Consider the following 15,163-nt stretch of genomic DNA (forward strand, 5'->3'; position numbering starts at 1 on the left):
GGAGTGTTAGGGTGCACGTTTGGGGATGAGATGAGCTGTCAGGGTGCATAGGTACGCTTCAGGGGCTGCAAGGGGTGTCAGAGCTTGTATTTGGGAGGTGAAATGGGATTTCAGGGTGCGTGTGTGTGTTGGGGGTGGGGGTAAGGGTATCAGGGTGTGAGGCTGGGAGGTGTTAGCCCCTGGGGCAACAAAGGTGAACTCCTGTCTAATATCCTTCAGGTCTATGTTCAGCGATGCAGCGAGCAGCAAATTTATCTGGGGACCGTTAGGCATGTCCTCGATATGCAGCAGGGCATTACCCATACAAGCCTCCTGCTGAACATATCTGGACACATTTATCTGGGAAAAGTTAGGACCGCTGTATTTCTGGCCTAGCGCACGCGCACACACACATAGACAGACAGGCACACAGACTCACACTCACACACACAACCATATCCAGATAACACTAAACACACCCTGCAGAGAGTTAAGCCCCACCCTGGAACGCCCATTTCGTCCGGGCACGTAACTCCCGAAAGCTTGTGAACATTGACCTCCCAGACATTTCCCTGAGAATCCGACGTGGAAAGGGAGTGACGTAGAAGAAGTGCTCTCTGTGCAGGGGAACTGTGAAACGGAACCACTTGCTCAGCACAAAAGCACGCCCCCCAGCTCGGTGTGCGCTCAAACACGTTTCCCTGGAAATAAAAAGGCCCAAGCAGTTGGAGCCACAGCTTTCGGAACTGTCTAAACTTCTTGCGGCTCCAGAAAGCAGTGCTGCCCCTGAGGGCTCTCCTGTCATTGCAGTGACTTCACCCATGATCCATTCCCCCATCTGAACGAGTGCCTGATCAACCCTCAGGTCGGTCCGGACACAATATCCCCGAGGGCCAGTTACATACGGATGTTGGGGGGGGGGGGGGGAAGGGGGAGCGGAGTTTGTATTTGGGTGCGGAGGTGTTAGCGGGCTTGGTAGGAGGGTGGGTATGTACATGGGAGGTGGCATGGGGTATCAAGCTATGTGAACAAGCAACTGAACCAAGTTTTCTAGGGATCCCCAGAGAAATAAACATTAGCCATGGCGCAGCTGGCTTCCATTTCTGTTGTTAAACCGGGCCGTAAGTGGCTGCTTCATCCGCCGGATCGCCCCTACGGGCGCCGCCATCTCCAAAATGAAGAGGAGGCGTCAAAGGAGTCACAAGAAGAAACCAACCGTGGTCTCTTCATTACATAATTAATAAAGTAAATAGACTGCATTATGTTTTTCTTTAATGCTGTTGTCATGGTTTATTGCATAGCACAGAGGTCTTGGCCGGTGGCGCTTCTAGTGTTAGGAAACAGCAGGGTGGGGAAGGAATGGCTTCAAAGCAAAAAAAAACCCAAACCTCATGGTATTTGAGAAAAAAACCAAAGCCCCTTCTGGGAGAGAGAGAAAAAAAGGTAACTGGGCCAATCCCATTTTAAACTAGTATAACCCAAGAGGAGGATACAAACTGGCTATGATTTCATACACTGAAGAGTAGGCAGAACCCAAAGCCAGTCCTAACCCTAATCACCAGGACTGGGAGTGCAAACATTAGTACCGGGGAGAGGGGGTGGGGTTGGGGGAAATACACCCCAATCGATAACCAGTACAGCATTTCTGCGGCTCCTCAGCCATCGCAGCAGCAGCTCTCAGAGCATGTTCTGAACTCCCGTGAGGTCAGAGCCAGGAGGCGGCCAAGCCTGCAACTCCTGGAAATGTCACTCTTGGGCCTGCACAGCACCGGGAACGCTTGGGAGGGATAAGGTCCCATGGCTTGGATAGCAGGGGAGAGGAAAAAGGGAGGAGGGCGATAAATGAGGAGGGGAGAGGGGATGGGAGGAGGGGATGGAATGGGGGAAAAAGGCGGGGGGCTTTTGGTGGGTATTGGGGCTCCACCCATGGTAAACCGAGCTCCATCCCTCCTTCTGCCATCTTCTCCAGACTCAGACTTCCTTAGCCAGCCGAGTCCAGAACAGGCAGCAGAATTTGAGGGGGGGGGGGTGTGGATGGGGGCAGGAAAAAGGGCAGAAGTCCATCAGAACAGACCACCCAGATGCACCACCCACCCCCAGCCCCCCCGGTGAGTAAAGCCGGTTGGGAAGAGAAGTTTAAAGAAACCGCGGCTGTATTCTGTTGGGACTTGAGAGCATAAAGCAAAACAGGGTAATCATTATTATGAGATGCCAGTTGAGGAAAGGGGCCACCACTGCACAAGGATTCAGTATGTTAACAAATAAAAGAATTTGTGGGCCGTGAATTTAAGCCGAATGTCACAGCGCAGCTACATATCACTAGCCATAAAGACTTCTTCTTTGCCAAGGGTGGCCTTCTTCATACCAGGCAACAACAGCGTTCATGAAATTTCCTTTAGCTTTCCTGTTTGGGCAGTAGACAAGCCATCACAATGGCAAGCATAAGATATTTTAAGCATAGCCCCTACGGCCAAGTAACTCGTCTTACTCAGCTGCCCACGATGGCCTCGCTGTTGACTCGGGTTTCCCCGAGTTTCCCTGTGATGGTCCATTCCAGTGGTGGGGAGGACCACATGTCCACAAGAACACACCTCGTTCCTCCTCTCTGAGTCACTAACAAGTGAGATGTATATGACTGTAACGTCTTATATTTGAGGAGACAGCAGTGGTGTCCCACTGAAGTCTACGAAAGTGAGAGATGGCGAGGACATGCTGAGAGAAGGCAGAGCGGATGTCGACAGTGTGTACCATCTGACTATGCTTTCTGTAGGCCCTACGGTCCCCTTCTTCCAAGGCACATGCCGTATTTTGATTTTTTTTAAATACCTATTTGTTTGCATTCAGAAAGAGAACAATCCCTAATTTTTCAGTCATTGTGTTGACATTCCTTGTAGACCTCTACTTAGGACCCCCCCCTTGCTGTCGTCATTTTATGTCCATGGTGGGATTGGTGGGGGGGCAGGGGGAATCCACAACTCAGCCTTTTATTTTCAATCGACAGCTGCAGAAAAGACTCTCCACTCTTCACACAATAATGTTTCCCTTTGATTTAATGTAAAGAAAATAAGATTTATATAATATATCTATCTATATATATATATATATATATATATATATATATATATAGCTTTGCTGTAAGTTCAGACATTTCTGTCTATGAGAAAAGAAATGTCTGGGCCGTTTTATCAAGATGGCCGACTTGCAGTGCTAAGTAAAGTCGCCTGCCAAAGTTCATGCTAAACCCATACTTATGTCTTAGCTATATTCAATAGCTTCTATTCTTTGCTATTCTTGTTCCTCCATCACTCGGTGGCTACAGGACATCACATGTCCTATCGCCTCAAGGTTAACAAGAATTTGATGTGGTTCAATTTTGTGCATGGCTGCTGCATTGAGTCCTTCTAAAGTAAGTACGAGGATAATGAGGTCTAGGATGCCACTAGCTCATTCTTTTCAGCCCCTTCATATGACAAGGATCCCACGTCTTTAGCGAGCAACTGATGACCACTGCTCCACAACAATCGGTTTCCCTTTGGCTATTTCACTTCACTAGCCCTACTGTAGCTACTGCCGTGACTCTGCCTTCCACCACAGCACCTCCAGCCTGTAGACTTCAAACAATCTTGGTAAGGTGGGGCTCAATCTTCTCCATAAGAAAAAGAAGTCTTCCCCATGCGGGAAGTTGAGGTCTTTCGGGCTTGGAAACGGGAAGGCCTTTTATGGAGAAGGGGCGGCCTACCCCGTGGCTTTGTGGGCAGCTCATGTGGGAGACTGGCTGGATCAGGCGCTTCCTTCAGCCTGGACAGGTAGTCCCTTTTAAAGGTGCGGACTGTGCTCTCGTTAATTGTACTCTGGTAGTTGGCCAGGAACCAGCGCACGGCCTTCATGACACCATTCTCCGAGGCATACTTGCCTGTCTCGAACCTCATTCTCGGCGTGTATGTGGCATATTCCTTGCGGCGCCGCTGCTTTGATGGCCGGCCAGCCACTCGGATTCCATGGAGAGTTAGCTCCTTGGCGTTGGGAAGCAGGTCTCCACTTTGATGGTTCACAACAGGATCAGCTAAACCAACAAAGAAGAGTCAGTTGTTTAAGCGTTTGGATTATGAATTGTCTTTTCAAACCCCTGCAAAAACTGGCATCATTGCATCCTGCCCTGCTCCTTGGCTGTATGTACCCAACTCTACTGTGGCATGTTCCCTGCTTGCCAACTGGTACTTCTATCTGTGCGTTATGAGAAGCCCATGCCCTAACATATAGATAATGGAGACTGTAAAATATTGTGTGACAGGAGAACAGAGATGAAAGGACATCCAGTCCCTGTCCCTTTTCATAAGCTGCTGCAATATTGAAGACCCTATTTGAACTCTAGCTCTACCTATTGCTCCTCCACCTTTTAGGAACCTGTTCCAGGTTTTCTTGAATTCTGATACCATTCCATCCTTTGTTGCCACCATCTTTCCTGGAAAGCTGTTCCATACTTCCACCACCCTTTCAATGAAGAAATATTTCCTCAATAGGTTTTTCAGGCCCTCTAGATGTTTGGGATTTGAGAGTAGTCTGTGGGAAATAAGTCACTTTTGTCCAAATAGGATCTTCAAATTGACAATGTGTGGTTGCTTTGGTGACTTCCAGGCCATATAGTCCATTTTCCAGTTCATATGTATGGGCCCAATATTCAAAGCGCATTAAGCGCTATTTCGCCGGATAAGCGGGACTTAAGTGGCTAAGTAGCGGGCGCTGAATATGCAACTACCTTAAGAGGCTGCCGTTTAGCCATATAAGTCCCTTATACGGCTAAAAATTACACGCACAAAAAGTAGGCGTGTACTGGGCAGACTGGGGGCGGATCAAGTTAGCCATATAATTTATACGGCTAACTACTGATATTCTGAGTTAGCCACATAAGTTTACGTCTAAATTTAGACGCCCCCATAGAGCAGGTCTAAACTTAGCCGTGAAACTTATCCAGCTAAGTGATCACATATATGCATATATTCAGTGGCTTTGCCATGCCACTGAATATTAGTGGTGTGCATCAATTATTTTTTCGTTGCAGTTTCATTTTTGGGTCCGGGGTGGGCCACTATGGGTCCACCCCCGGATCGGAAAATTGTTTTCGTGGCCAATTTCATAAAAAAAACAAAACGCCCTAACCTTTCAAGTTTAATTAAATACAACCCCCACAAGACTCGCCGAAAGTCCCTGGTGGTCCAGCGGGGGTCCCGGGAGCGATCTCCCACTCTCAGGCACCGGCGGCCCTTTGCCCTTACCATGTGACAGGGGCTACCGGTGCCATTGCCCGGCCCCTGTCACACGGCAGAAGTTGGCTCATTCTCTTCTTGGGCCCTTCTTGTCTGAGAAAGGGAAGAGCAAAGAAAGAAAGGAATGGTGCATAGGTTGGCGAAAGAATCAAGGGAGATGGAGCATTGAGAAAGAGAAGGAAGGGATGGAAAGACCTCAGGTATGAAAAACAGAGGGTGAAAGGGCAGGATGAGGGAAGTGTGGGGGAAAACGGGGAGAAGAAAAGGAGGGGCATTGGTTCCATTTCAGGTTTCATCTGGAGGGGAAGAGGAGGTAAAAGTGAGGGAGATGGCAATGTAGTTGCTGCCTGGGAGGTGAGAGGAGGAGAAGAGAAAGTGCTGTATTATTTTAGAGCTCCCTCTCATGATTGTTGGAGAGAGAGAGAGTGAGAATAGTGAGAAAAGAAAGAAAAGCAAAGGGTGAAAACAGAGGGTAGGGGAGAGGTAAGGAATGCATTCAGAGTTTGAATGTTTATTAGCATTCCCCTACAAGGATAAAGGGTGGAGAAGAGGTCAGAGGGAAAGAAGAGTAGTTGACCACATCGACAGCTGGGTTTGCGTAACGCTGTGCTTATCACGTTGGCCTATCAGAAGAAAAGTCACTCCTTCAAAACCAAGCAACCAAGGCTTTCTTTCTGTAATAACTAGAAATCCTAGCAGACGTGGATGCTCACATAGCCGAATCTGTCTAGCAGGCTGCGATGACAGAATTAATTAATGGCTGAGTACATTTGGCAGGCCCTATGTACAGTAAAAACTAAAAGTCTCGACGGAAAGACAAGTGCTTGAATAGCCTGAGTCTCTCGGATAGCCTACACGCTCCTTGTATTGACCGGGTCACTGCTGTGGGTTCGTGGCAGTGAGGCACCGTTCTGAAAGGCCACGGGGTCCTGGGAGACTGGATGTTTGGGTAACAGGCGCGGTGGTGTCTGTGGCTGTTGGATCATTGCGGAATATTGAGGTTGGATAAGGGAAGGGTGGGGTGTTGGGTGTGATTTCAAAAGCGGGGGCTTGCAGGCTCACCTTCCCTACAGGGTGGAGTACATTGGAGGAAGATGACCCAAAAATAAACTGCCTTGGAAAAGGAGAACTATAAAGGGAGAGGGAGGATGAGGGAGATAAGAAGGAGCAATTTCTGGAGTAGAAAGGCAGGCTGCAGGGGCCAGACTTTAAGGAAAAGAAGGAGAGTGTAGGGGTCAGTCTTTAAGGGAGAGAAGGAGCGTGTAGGAGGCAGTCTTTAAGGGAGAGAAGGAGTGTGTAGGAGCCAGTCTTTAAGGAAGAAAAGGAGAGTGTAGGAGCCAGTCTTTAAGGAAGAGAAGGAGAGTGTAGGGGCCAGTCTTTAAGGGAGAGAAGGAGCGTGTAGGAGCCAGTCTTTAAGGAAGAGAAGGAGAGTGTAGGAGCCAGTCTTTAAGGGAGAGAAGGAGAGTGTAGGAGCCAGTCTTTAAGGGAGAGAAGGAGAGTGTAGGAGCCAGTCTTTAAGGGAGAGAAGGAGAGTGTAGGGGCCAGTCTTTAAGGAAGAGAAGCAGAGTGTAAGGGCCAGTCTTTAAGGAAGAGAAGGAGAGTGTAGGGGCCAGTCTTTAAGGAAGAGAAGCAGAGTGTAGGAGCCAGTCTTTAAGGGAGAGAAGGAGAGTGTAGGGGCCAGTCTTTAAGGAAGAGAAGGAGAGTGTAGGAGCCAGTCTTTAAGGAAGAGAAGCAGAGTGTAGGGGCCAGTCTTTAAGGTAGAGAAGGAGAGTGTAGGAGCCAGTCTTTAAGGGAGAGAAGCAGAGTGTAGGAGCCAGTCTTTAAGGGAGAGAAGGAGAGTGTAGGAGCCAGTCTTTAAGGAAGAGAAGCAGAGTGTAGGAGCCAGTCTTTAAGGGAGAGAAGCAGAGTGTCGGAGCCAGTCTTTAAGGGAGAGAAGCAGAGTGTAGGGGCCAGTCTTTAAGGGAGAGAAGCAGAGTGTAGGAGCCTGTCTTTACGGAAGAGAAGGAGAGTATAGGGGCCAGTCTTTAAGGAAGAGAAGGAGAGTGTAGGGGCCAGTCTTTAAGGAAGAGAAGCAGAGTGTAGGAGCCAGTCTTTAAGGGAGAGAAGGAGAGTGTAGGGGCCAGTCTTTAAGGGAGAGAAGCAGAGTGTATGAGCCAGTCTTTAAGGGAGAGAAGGAGAGTGTAGGAGCCAGTCTTTAAGGGAGAGAAGGAGAGTGTAGGGGCCAGTCTTTAAGGAAGAGAAGGAGAGTGTAGGAGCCAGTCTTTAAGGAAGAGAAGCAGAGTGTAGGGGCCAGTCTTTAAGGTAGAGAAGGAGAGTGTAGGAGCCAGTCTTTAAGGGAGAGAAGCAGAGTGTAGGAGCCAGTCTTTAAGGGAGAGAAGGAGAGTGTAGGAGCCAGTCTTTAAGGAAGAGAAGCAGAGTGTAGGAGCCAGTCTTTAAGGGAGAGAAGCAGAGTGTCGGAGCCAGTCTTTAAGGGAGAGAAGCAGAGTGTAGGGGCCAGTCTTTAAGGGAGAGAAGCAGAGTGTAGGAGCCTGTCTTTACGGAAGAGAAGGAGAGTATAGGGGCCAGTCTTTAAGGAAGAGAAGGAGAGTGTAGGGGCCAGTCTTTAAGGAAGAGAAGCAGAGTGTAGGAGCCAGTCTTTAAGGGAGAGAAGGAGAGTGTAGGGGCCAGTCTTTAAGGGAGAGAAGCAGAGTGTATGAGCCAGTCTTTAAGGGAGAGAAGGAGAGTGTAGGGGCCAGTCTTTAAGGGAGAGAAGGAGAGTGTAGGGGCCAGTCTTTAAGGGAGAGAAGGGGAGTGTCGGAGCCAGTCTTTAAGGGAGAGAAGGAGAGGGAAGGAGCCAGTCTTTAAGGGAGAGAAGGAGAGTGTAGGAGCCAGTCTTTAAGGGAGAGAAGCAGAGTGTAGGAGCCAGTCTTTAAGGGAGAGAAGCAGAGTGTCGGAGCCAGTCTTTAAGGGAGAGAAGCAGAGTGTAGGGGCCAGTCTTTAAGGAAGAGAAGCAGAGTGTAGGGGCCAGTCTTTAAGGAAGAGAAGGAGAGTGTAGGGGCCAGTCTTTAAGGAAGAGAAGCAGAGTGTAGGGGCCAGTCTTTAAGGAAGAGAAGCAGAGTGTATGAGCCAGTCTTTAAGGGAGAGAAGGAGAGTGTAGGGGCCAGTCTTTAAGGGAGAGAAGGAGAGTGTAGGGGTCAGTCTTTAAGGGAGAGAAGGAGCGTGTAGGGGCCAGTCTTTAAGGGAGAGAAGGAGAGTGTAGGGGCCAGTCTTTAAGGAAGAGAAGCAGAGTGTAGGAGCCAGTCGTTAAGGGAGAGAAGGAGAGTGTAGGGGCCAGTCTTTAAGGGAGAGTGTAGGGGCCAGTCTTTAAGGGAGAGAAGGAGAGAGCAGGGGCCAGAATTTAAGGGAGAGAAGGAGAGTGCAGGGGCCAGTCTTTAAGGAAGAGAAGGAGAATGTAGGAGCCAGTCTTTAAAGGAGAGAAGCAGAGTGTAGGAGCCAGTCTTTAAGGGAGAGAAGGAGAGTGTAGGAGCCAGTCTTTAAGGAAGAGAAGCAGAGTGTAGGAGCCAGTCTTTAAGGGAGAGAAGCAGAGTGTCGGAGCCAGTCTTTAAGGGAGAGAAGCAGAGTGTAGGGGCCAGTCTTTAAGGGAGAGAAGCAGAGTGTAGGAGCCTGTCTTTACGGAAGAGAAGGAGAGTATAGGGGCCAGTCTTTAAGGGAGAGAAGGAGAGTATAGGAGCCAGTCTTTAAGGAAGAGAAGGAGTGTAGGAGCCAGTCTTTATGTGTAAGAGCAGGTTGTGTGGGATGAACTTTGGGGGAGGGAAAGACAGGTTGCTGTAGACAGGCTTAAGGAAAAGAATGTATTTAAATTATATTGGTGATCTTAGCTGCACCTGTATTTATTTCGCCTCTTTCTATATTTTCACCCTCTATGTTTTCAAAACGTGTACGTCGTTCTGCTTATCTTACTCCAACTGATGTCCCTGATGAGTTTAAACTGTTTAGTAGAACTGAATTGTTTTTTGCTTCATGGCTGACACCTGGTGTTCAAGCTGCTGCAAATGCTAAGTGGATTCAGACTATTCGTTATCAGTTTATGCAGTTTGTTAATTTAACTACTGCAGGTCTTAATATTATCAATACTGAGCTCAGAGCAACTGCAATTACTGCTCAACAAAGTAGGTTAGCTTTGGATTCAATCCTTGCATCTAAAGGAGGGGTGTGTGTTATCATTGGTACTGCGTGTTGTACCTATATTCCTACAGCAGCTTATGAACATAATATGTCATATGAAAAACAATACCCTCCCGTTTTATCAGAAGATTGTGTGCTGATCTGGAATCATGAGCCATATATCCTGCCCAATGGGTTAATGGATTTTTAGGTTAGGGTTTTGGGGTAGCGCTTTTCTACCTCCTGCAAATGTCCTGCCAGAGATATGAGCCACCAGAGAAGGCTCCATTGACAGGGGCGTCTATATTCCAGTCCCATCTCCCATTTACAGCCACCAACCCCAGCACGTATGCAGCCAACCCAGTCAGAAACCCTAATGAACCTTTACTGATAGCCAACTGACAGAATGGACTTGTCTTGGAAATCACAGGGAAAAAACAGACAAATGCACACAGGCAATCCGAAGGCCACCTTGTACAAAGGAATTTCCCAGCATTCGGGGCAAACTTCAAGTCACAAGGCCCAACCCAGTTCTTACTCATTTTCTTTTTTCAGTGTGTAGCCAAAAGCATATGTTCTCGACCTTCTTGAACAAGACACACCCAAAGTCAGCCAAGTGTTCATCAGCAGATGGCCAAGCCAGGTGTAGGGGAAGAGAAGAGATGAATGACCCAACTGAAGTCAGAAATGAAAAGAACCCCCCCCAGAAACCATGTGCAGTGAGCCCGTTCTCCTTTTCTGTGCTAGCTTTGCAAGTATTGCGACGCGCCATCCCGGAGCTGACCCTGATCCGGGGCTGGATGGGGGAGGCGTTCCGGAGAGCCTCTGGGCATTTCCGGACGGCCCTCCCGCTGCAGGCCTTTACCTCACGGCAGAGACACCGACGATGATTTTCCCAGGGCTGGCCCTTAGGCGTGCGTGCTCCTCCACTCCTTTTAAAGGGCCAGCGGCGCGCCAGAACTACCAGCCCCCTCCTGATGACATCAGCCCCGGAATACTACATAAAGCGGCTCCTGGCACTCAGGAGTCGCCTTAACAACTTCTCCCTTTCTTGGATTAGTTGTTCCTCGGCTTGTCTGTCCGCTGACCAGATCTGCCTTCTTCCTGGAATCTGATCGCTGCCTGTATTGATCCCTGCCTGTCTACCGACTTCGTCCGACCGCCGCCTGCCTTGACCTCTGCCTGTTACTTGACCACGTCTGCACGCTGCCTGGATCTGAGCTCTGCCTGTCCACTGACCACGTCTGACCGCCGCCTGGAAACTGACTCCTGCTTTGGCTGACTATCCACGGACTGACCACTGGTACTGACCCCTGCTTTGGCCTTGATCCTTGTCATATATTCAGAGACTTTATTCTAGCCTTCTCTGGCACCCCGGATTTCTAGCCTGAATATCGACCGCGCACCCTTGATCGTGGTGGGCACACCTCTGAACTTTCTCTCAAGCAGATCCTGCGAGGCCCACCTAAGACCAGGCGGCCCGGGTAACCAAGGGCTCAACCTGAGGGAACCCCGGGTTGCTATTGGTGAACGTCCAGCTAGCCTCTGTCTCCTCTTGTGCTCCGCCTCCTGGTGGCAGGCGCTCTCCGGCTCCGACCAGGGAGCCTACCAATCCTGCACCAGGCCAAGGGTCCACCTCCCGGCGCAACAGGAAGTGGTGGGGAGGCCAATAAAATCCAGTCTTTCCACGCCTTTCACGGAGTTGCTGCTCAAGACTGTGGTTTGGATCCCCCACATCCTATTTATTTATTTATTTAAAAACATTTCTATACCAACTTTCACAGACAAAGTCTGACCAAAACGGTTCACAAAGAAAACAAAAAAGAAAACAAAAAGAAAATAAAAATCTAATTAATAAACAACTACGCAAATAAAACAAAACCAATAAAAATATAAAAATAAACAGGGTAAAGTAATAGATGGAAAAAAAAAATACAATATATATTTATAATCCCTAATTCTTTAACATAACTATACTAATTTTACAAAAACAAGTAAAAGTCAGAAAAACTAGAGAAAATCAAAAAAATCCCAAGGTTTCCACATGGTTAGTTGCAGCAAGAGCAAAAATAATGGGAATGTTAAGTAGCCACCAGTGGTATAAAGATCTTTAAGATTAAGGATTCGTTTCATCATGTCCTGCAAAGGCCATCTTAAATAAGTAGGTTTTTAATACCTTCTTGAATTCATTATGATTAGTGATTAGTCTTAGTGTATTGGGAAGCGAGTTCCAAAGCAGGGGTCCTGCCACCGAAAATGCTCTCTCTCTAGTTATATTTAATCTGGCCAGCCTAACTATAGGAACATCAAGTAGATACTTGGTAGCAGATCTAAGATTTCTAGTTGGGCAAGGAAGGAGATGGAAAAGGAAAAAAGAGTGAAAAAAAAACTGGATAAAAAAAGAAATTGTAAGAATTACGCTGGGTAAAAACGGGAGGCAAGGGGAGGAAGAAAGGTGACAGGGTCAGATTCGGAGGGATTTATTTATTTATTTATTTTTTTTTCATATTTTTACATGCCGTTCATCTTGCACCAGACTGACCAGAACGTGTAGAACAATGTGAAATAAATGACAAAATATACAATAAAATCAATAAAACAAACAGACATTGCATCATCATAAAACTGTGTGACCAAGGGAGAATGAGCAACTGAGATGGGCAGGATCGCTGCTGCCTGACATCAGATGATAAATGTCCATTTAGCCTACTAGATTCTGGCCTCCTCTCACCCCTGTGCTGTAACACTAGAAGAGTCCCCCATGTCCCTCTAACTCTCAGGGCGCTGCTCCCCACTCCCCTCTAACCTGTAATACTAGAAGGCCTCTGCGCCCCTCTCACCTGTATACTTATACTGTAACTTAGGGAATGGCCTCTGCTATTACTGGCATCAGTAGCATGGGATCTTCTTAGTGTTTGGGTAATTGCCAGGTTCTTATAGGCCGGTTAGGCCACTGATGGAAACAGGATGCTGGGCTTGATGCACCCTTGGTCTGACCCAGCATGGCAATTTCTTATGTTCTTAACATTAGAGGAGTTCCTCCATGTCCCTCTATGCTCCCAGACTCTGCTCCCCTCTCACCTCTATACTGTAACACTAGAGGAGTTCCTCCCCGTCCCTGTAACTTCCCAGACTCTGCTCCCCTCTCACCTCTATACTGTAACACTAGAGGAGTTCCTCCCCGTCCCTGTAACTTCCCAGACTCTGCTCCCCTCTCACCTCTATACTGTAACACTAGAGGAGTTCCTCATCGTCCCTGTAACCTCCCAGACTCTGCTCCCCTCTCACCTATATACTGTAACACTAGAGGAGTTCCTCCCCATCCCTGTAACTTCCCAGACTCTGCTCCCCTCTCACCTATATACTGTAACACTAGAGGAGTTCCTCCTCATCCGTGTAACCTCCCAGACTCTGCTCCCCTCTCACCTCTATACTGTAACACTAGAGGAGTTCCTCCCCATCCCTGTAACCTCCCAGACTCTGCTCCCCTCTCACCTCTATACTGTAACACTAGAGGAGTTCCTCCTCATCCGTGTAACCTCCCAGACTCTGCTCCCCTCTCACCTCTATACTGTAACACTAGAGGAGTTCCTCCCCATCCCTGTAACTTCCCAGACTCTGCTCCCCTCTGACCTCTATACTGTAACACTAGAGGAGTTCCTCCCCATCCCTGTAACCTCCCAGACTCTGCTCCCCTCTCACCTCTATACTGTAACACTAGAGGAGTTCCTCCCCATCCCTGTAACCTCCCAGACTCTGCTCCCATCTCACCTCTATACTGTAACACTAGAGGAGTTCCTCCCCATCCCTGTAACCTCCCAGACTCTGCTCCCATCTCACCTCTATACTGTAACACTAGAGGAGTTCCTCCCCATCCCTGTAACCTCCCAGACTCTGCTCCCATCTCACCTCTATACTGTAACACTAGAGGAGTTCCTCCCCATCCCTGTAACCTCCCAGACTCTGCTCCCCTCTCACCTCTATACTGTAACACTAGAGGAGTTCCTCCCCATCCCTGTAACCTCCCAGACTCTGTTCCCCTCTCACCTCTATACTGTAACACTAGAGGAGTTCCTCCCCATCCCTGTAACCTCCCAGACTCTGCTCCCCTCTCACCTCTATACTGTAACACTAGAGGAGTTCCTCCCCATCCCTGTAACCTCCCAGACTCTGCTCCCCTCTCACCTCTATACTGTAACACTAGAGGAGTTCCTCCTTGTCCCTGTAACCTCCCAGACTCTGCTCCCCTCTCACCTCTATACTGTAACACTAGAGGAGTTCCTCCCCATCCCTGTAACCTCCCAGACTCTGCTCCCCTCTCACCTCTATACTGTAACACTAGAGGAGTTCCTCCCTGTCCCTGTAACCTCCCAGACTCTGCTCCCCTCTCACCTCTATACTGTAACACTAGAGGAGTTCCTCCTCATCCGTGTAACCTCCCAAACTCTGGTCCTCTCTCACCTCTATACTGTAACACTAGAGGAGTACCTCCTTGTCCCTGAAACCTCCCAGACTCTGCTCCCCTCTCACCTCTATACTGTAACATTAGAGGAGTACCTCCTTGTCCCTGTAACCTCCCAGACTCTGCTCCCCTCTCCCCTCTATACTGTAAAACTAGAAGAGTACCTCCTTATCCCTGTAACCTCCCAGACTCTGCTCCCCTCTCCCCTCTATACTGTAACACTAGAGGAGTACCTCCTTGTCCCTGTAACCTCCCAGACTCGACTCTGCTCCCCTCTCCCCTCTATACTGTAACACTAGAAGAGTACCTCCTTATCCCTGTAACCTCCCAGACTCTGCTCCCCTCTCACCTCTATACTGTAACACTAGAGGAGTTCCTCCTCGTCCCTGTAACCTCCTGAACTCTGCTCCCCTCTCACCTCTATATTGTAACACCAGAGGAGTTCCTCCTCGTCCCTGTAACCACCCAGACTCTGCTCCTGTCTCACCTCTATACTGTAACACTAGAGGAGTTCCTCCTTGTCCCTGTAACCTCCCAGACTCTGTTCCCCTCTCACCTCTATACTGTAACACTAGAGGAGTTCCTCCTTGTCCCTGTAACCTCCCAGACTCTGTTCCCCTCTCACCTCTATATTGTAACACTAGAGGAGTTCCTCCTTGTCCCTGAAACCTCCAAGACTCTGCTCCCCTCTCCCCTCTATACTGTAACACTAGAGGAGTTCCTCCTTGTCCCTGTAACCTCCCAGACTCTGTTCCCATCTCACCTCTATACTGTAACACTAGAGGAGTTCCTCCTTGTCCCTGTAACCTCCCAGACTCTGTTCCCATCTCACCTCTATACTGTAACACTAGAGGAGTTCCTCCTTGTCCCTGTAACCTCCCAGACTCTGTTCCCATCTCACCTCTATACTGTAACACTAGAGGAGTTCCTCCTTGTCCCTGTAACCTCCCAGACTCTGTTCCCATCTCACCTCTATACTGTAACACTAGAGGAGTTCCTCCTTGTCCCTGTAACCTCCCAGACTCTGCTCCCCTCTCACCTCTATTCTGTAACACTAGAGGAGTTCCTCCCCATCCCTGTAACCTCCCAGACTCTGCTCCCCTCTCACCTCTATACTGTAACACTAGAGGAGTTCCTCCTCGTCCCTGTAACCACCCAGACTCTGCTCCCCTCTCACCTCTATACTGTAACACTAGAGGAGTTCCTCACCATCCCTGTAACCACCCAGACTCTGCTCCTCTCTCAACTCTATACTGTATCAGCACTATACATGCTGAATAGTGAAAATCATTTTTAAATGCCATATTTGTGCGTG

The 15,163-nt window shown here is 48.6% G+C and overlaps 1 protein-coding gene across 3 annotated transcripts in view; it reads right to left on the reverse strand.

Moving 5' to 3' along the window:
* Window positions 1–1,233: 1,233 nt before the first annotated feature.
* LOC115080677 (zinc finger protein 282-like) overlaps window positions 1,234–15,163 on the reverse strand; it is an 80,078-nt gene continuing 66,148 nt past the window's right edge. For all 3 annotated transcript variants that reach the window (XM_029585035.1, XM_029585033.1, XM_029585034.1), the window contains one exon: window positions 1,234–4,042. In XM_029585035.1, coding sequence (XP_029440895.1) covers window positions 3,618–4,042 — 425 coding nt within the window. In that variant the 3' untranslated portion in view covers window positions 1,234–3,617. The remainder of the gene's footprint in view (window positions 4,043–15,163) is intronic.

The sequence above is a fragment of the Rhinatrema bivittatum genome, chromosome 19, assembly GCF_901001135.1.
Source record: "Rhinatrema bivittatum chromosome 19, aRhiBiv1.1, whole genome shotgun sequence".
NCBI lineage: Eukaryota > Metazoa > Chordata > Amphibia > Gymnophiona > Rhinatrematidae > Rhinatrema > Rhinatrema bivittatum.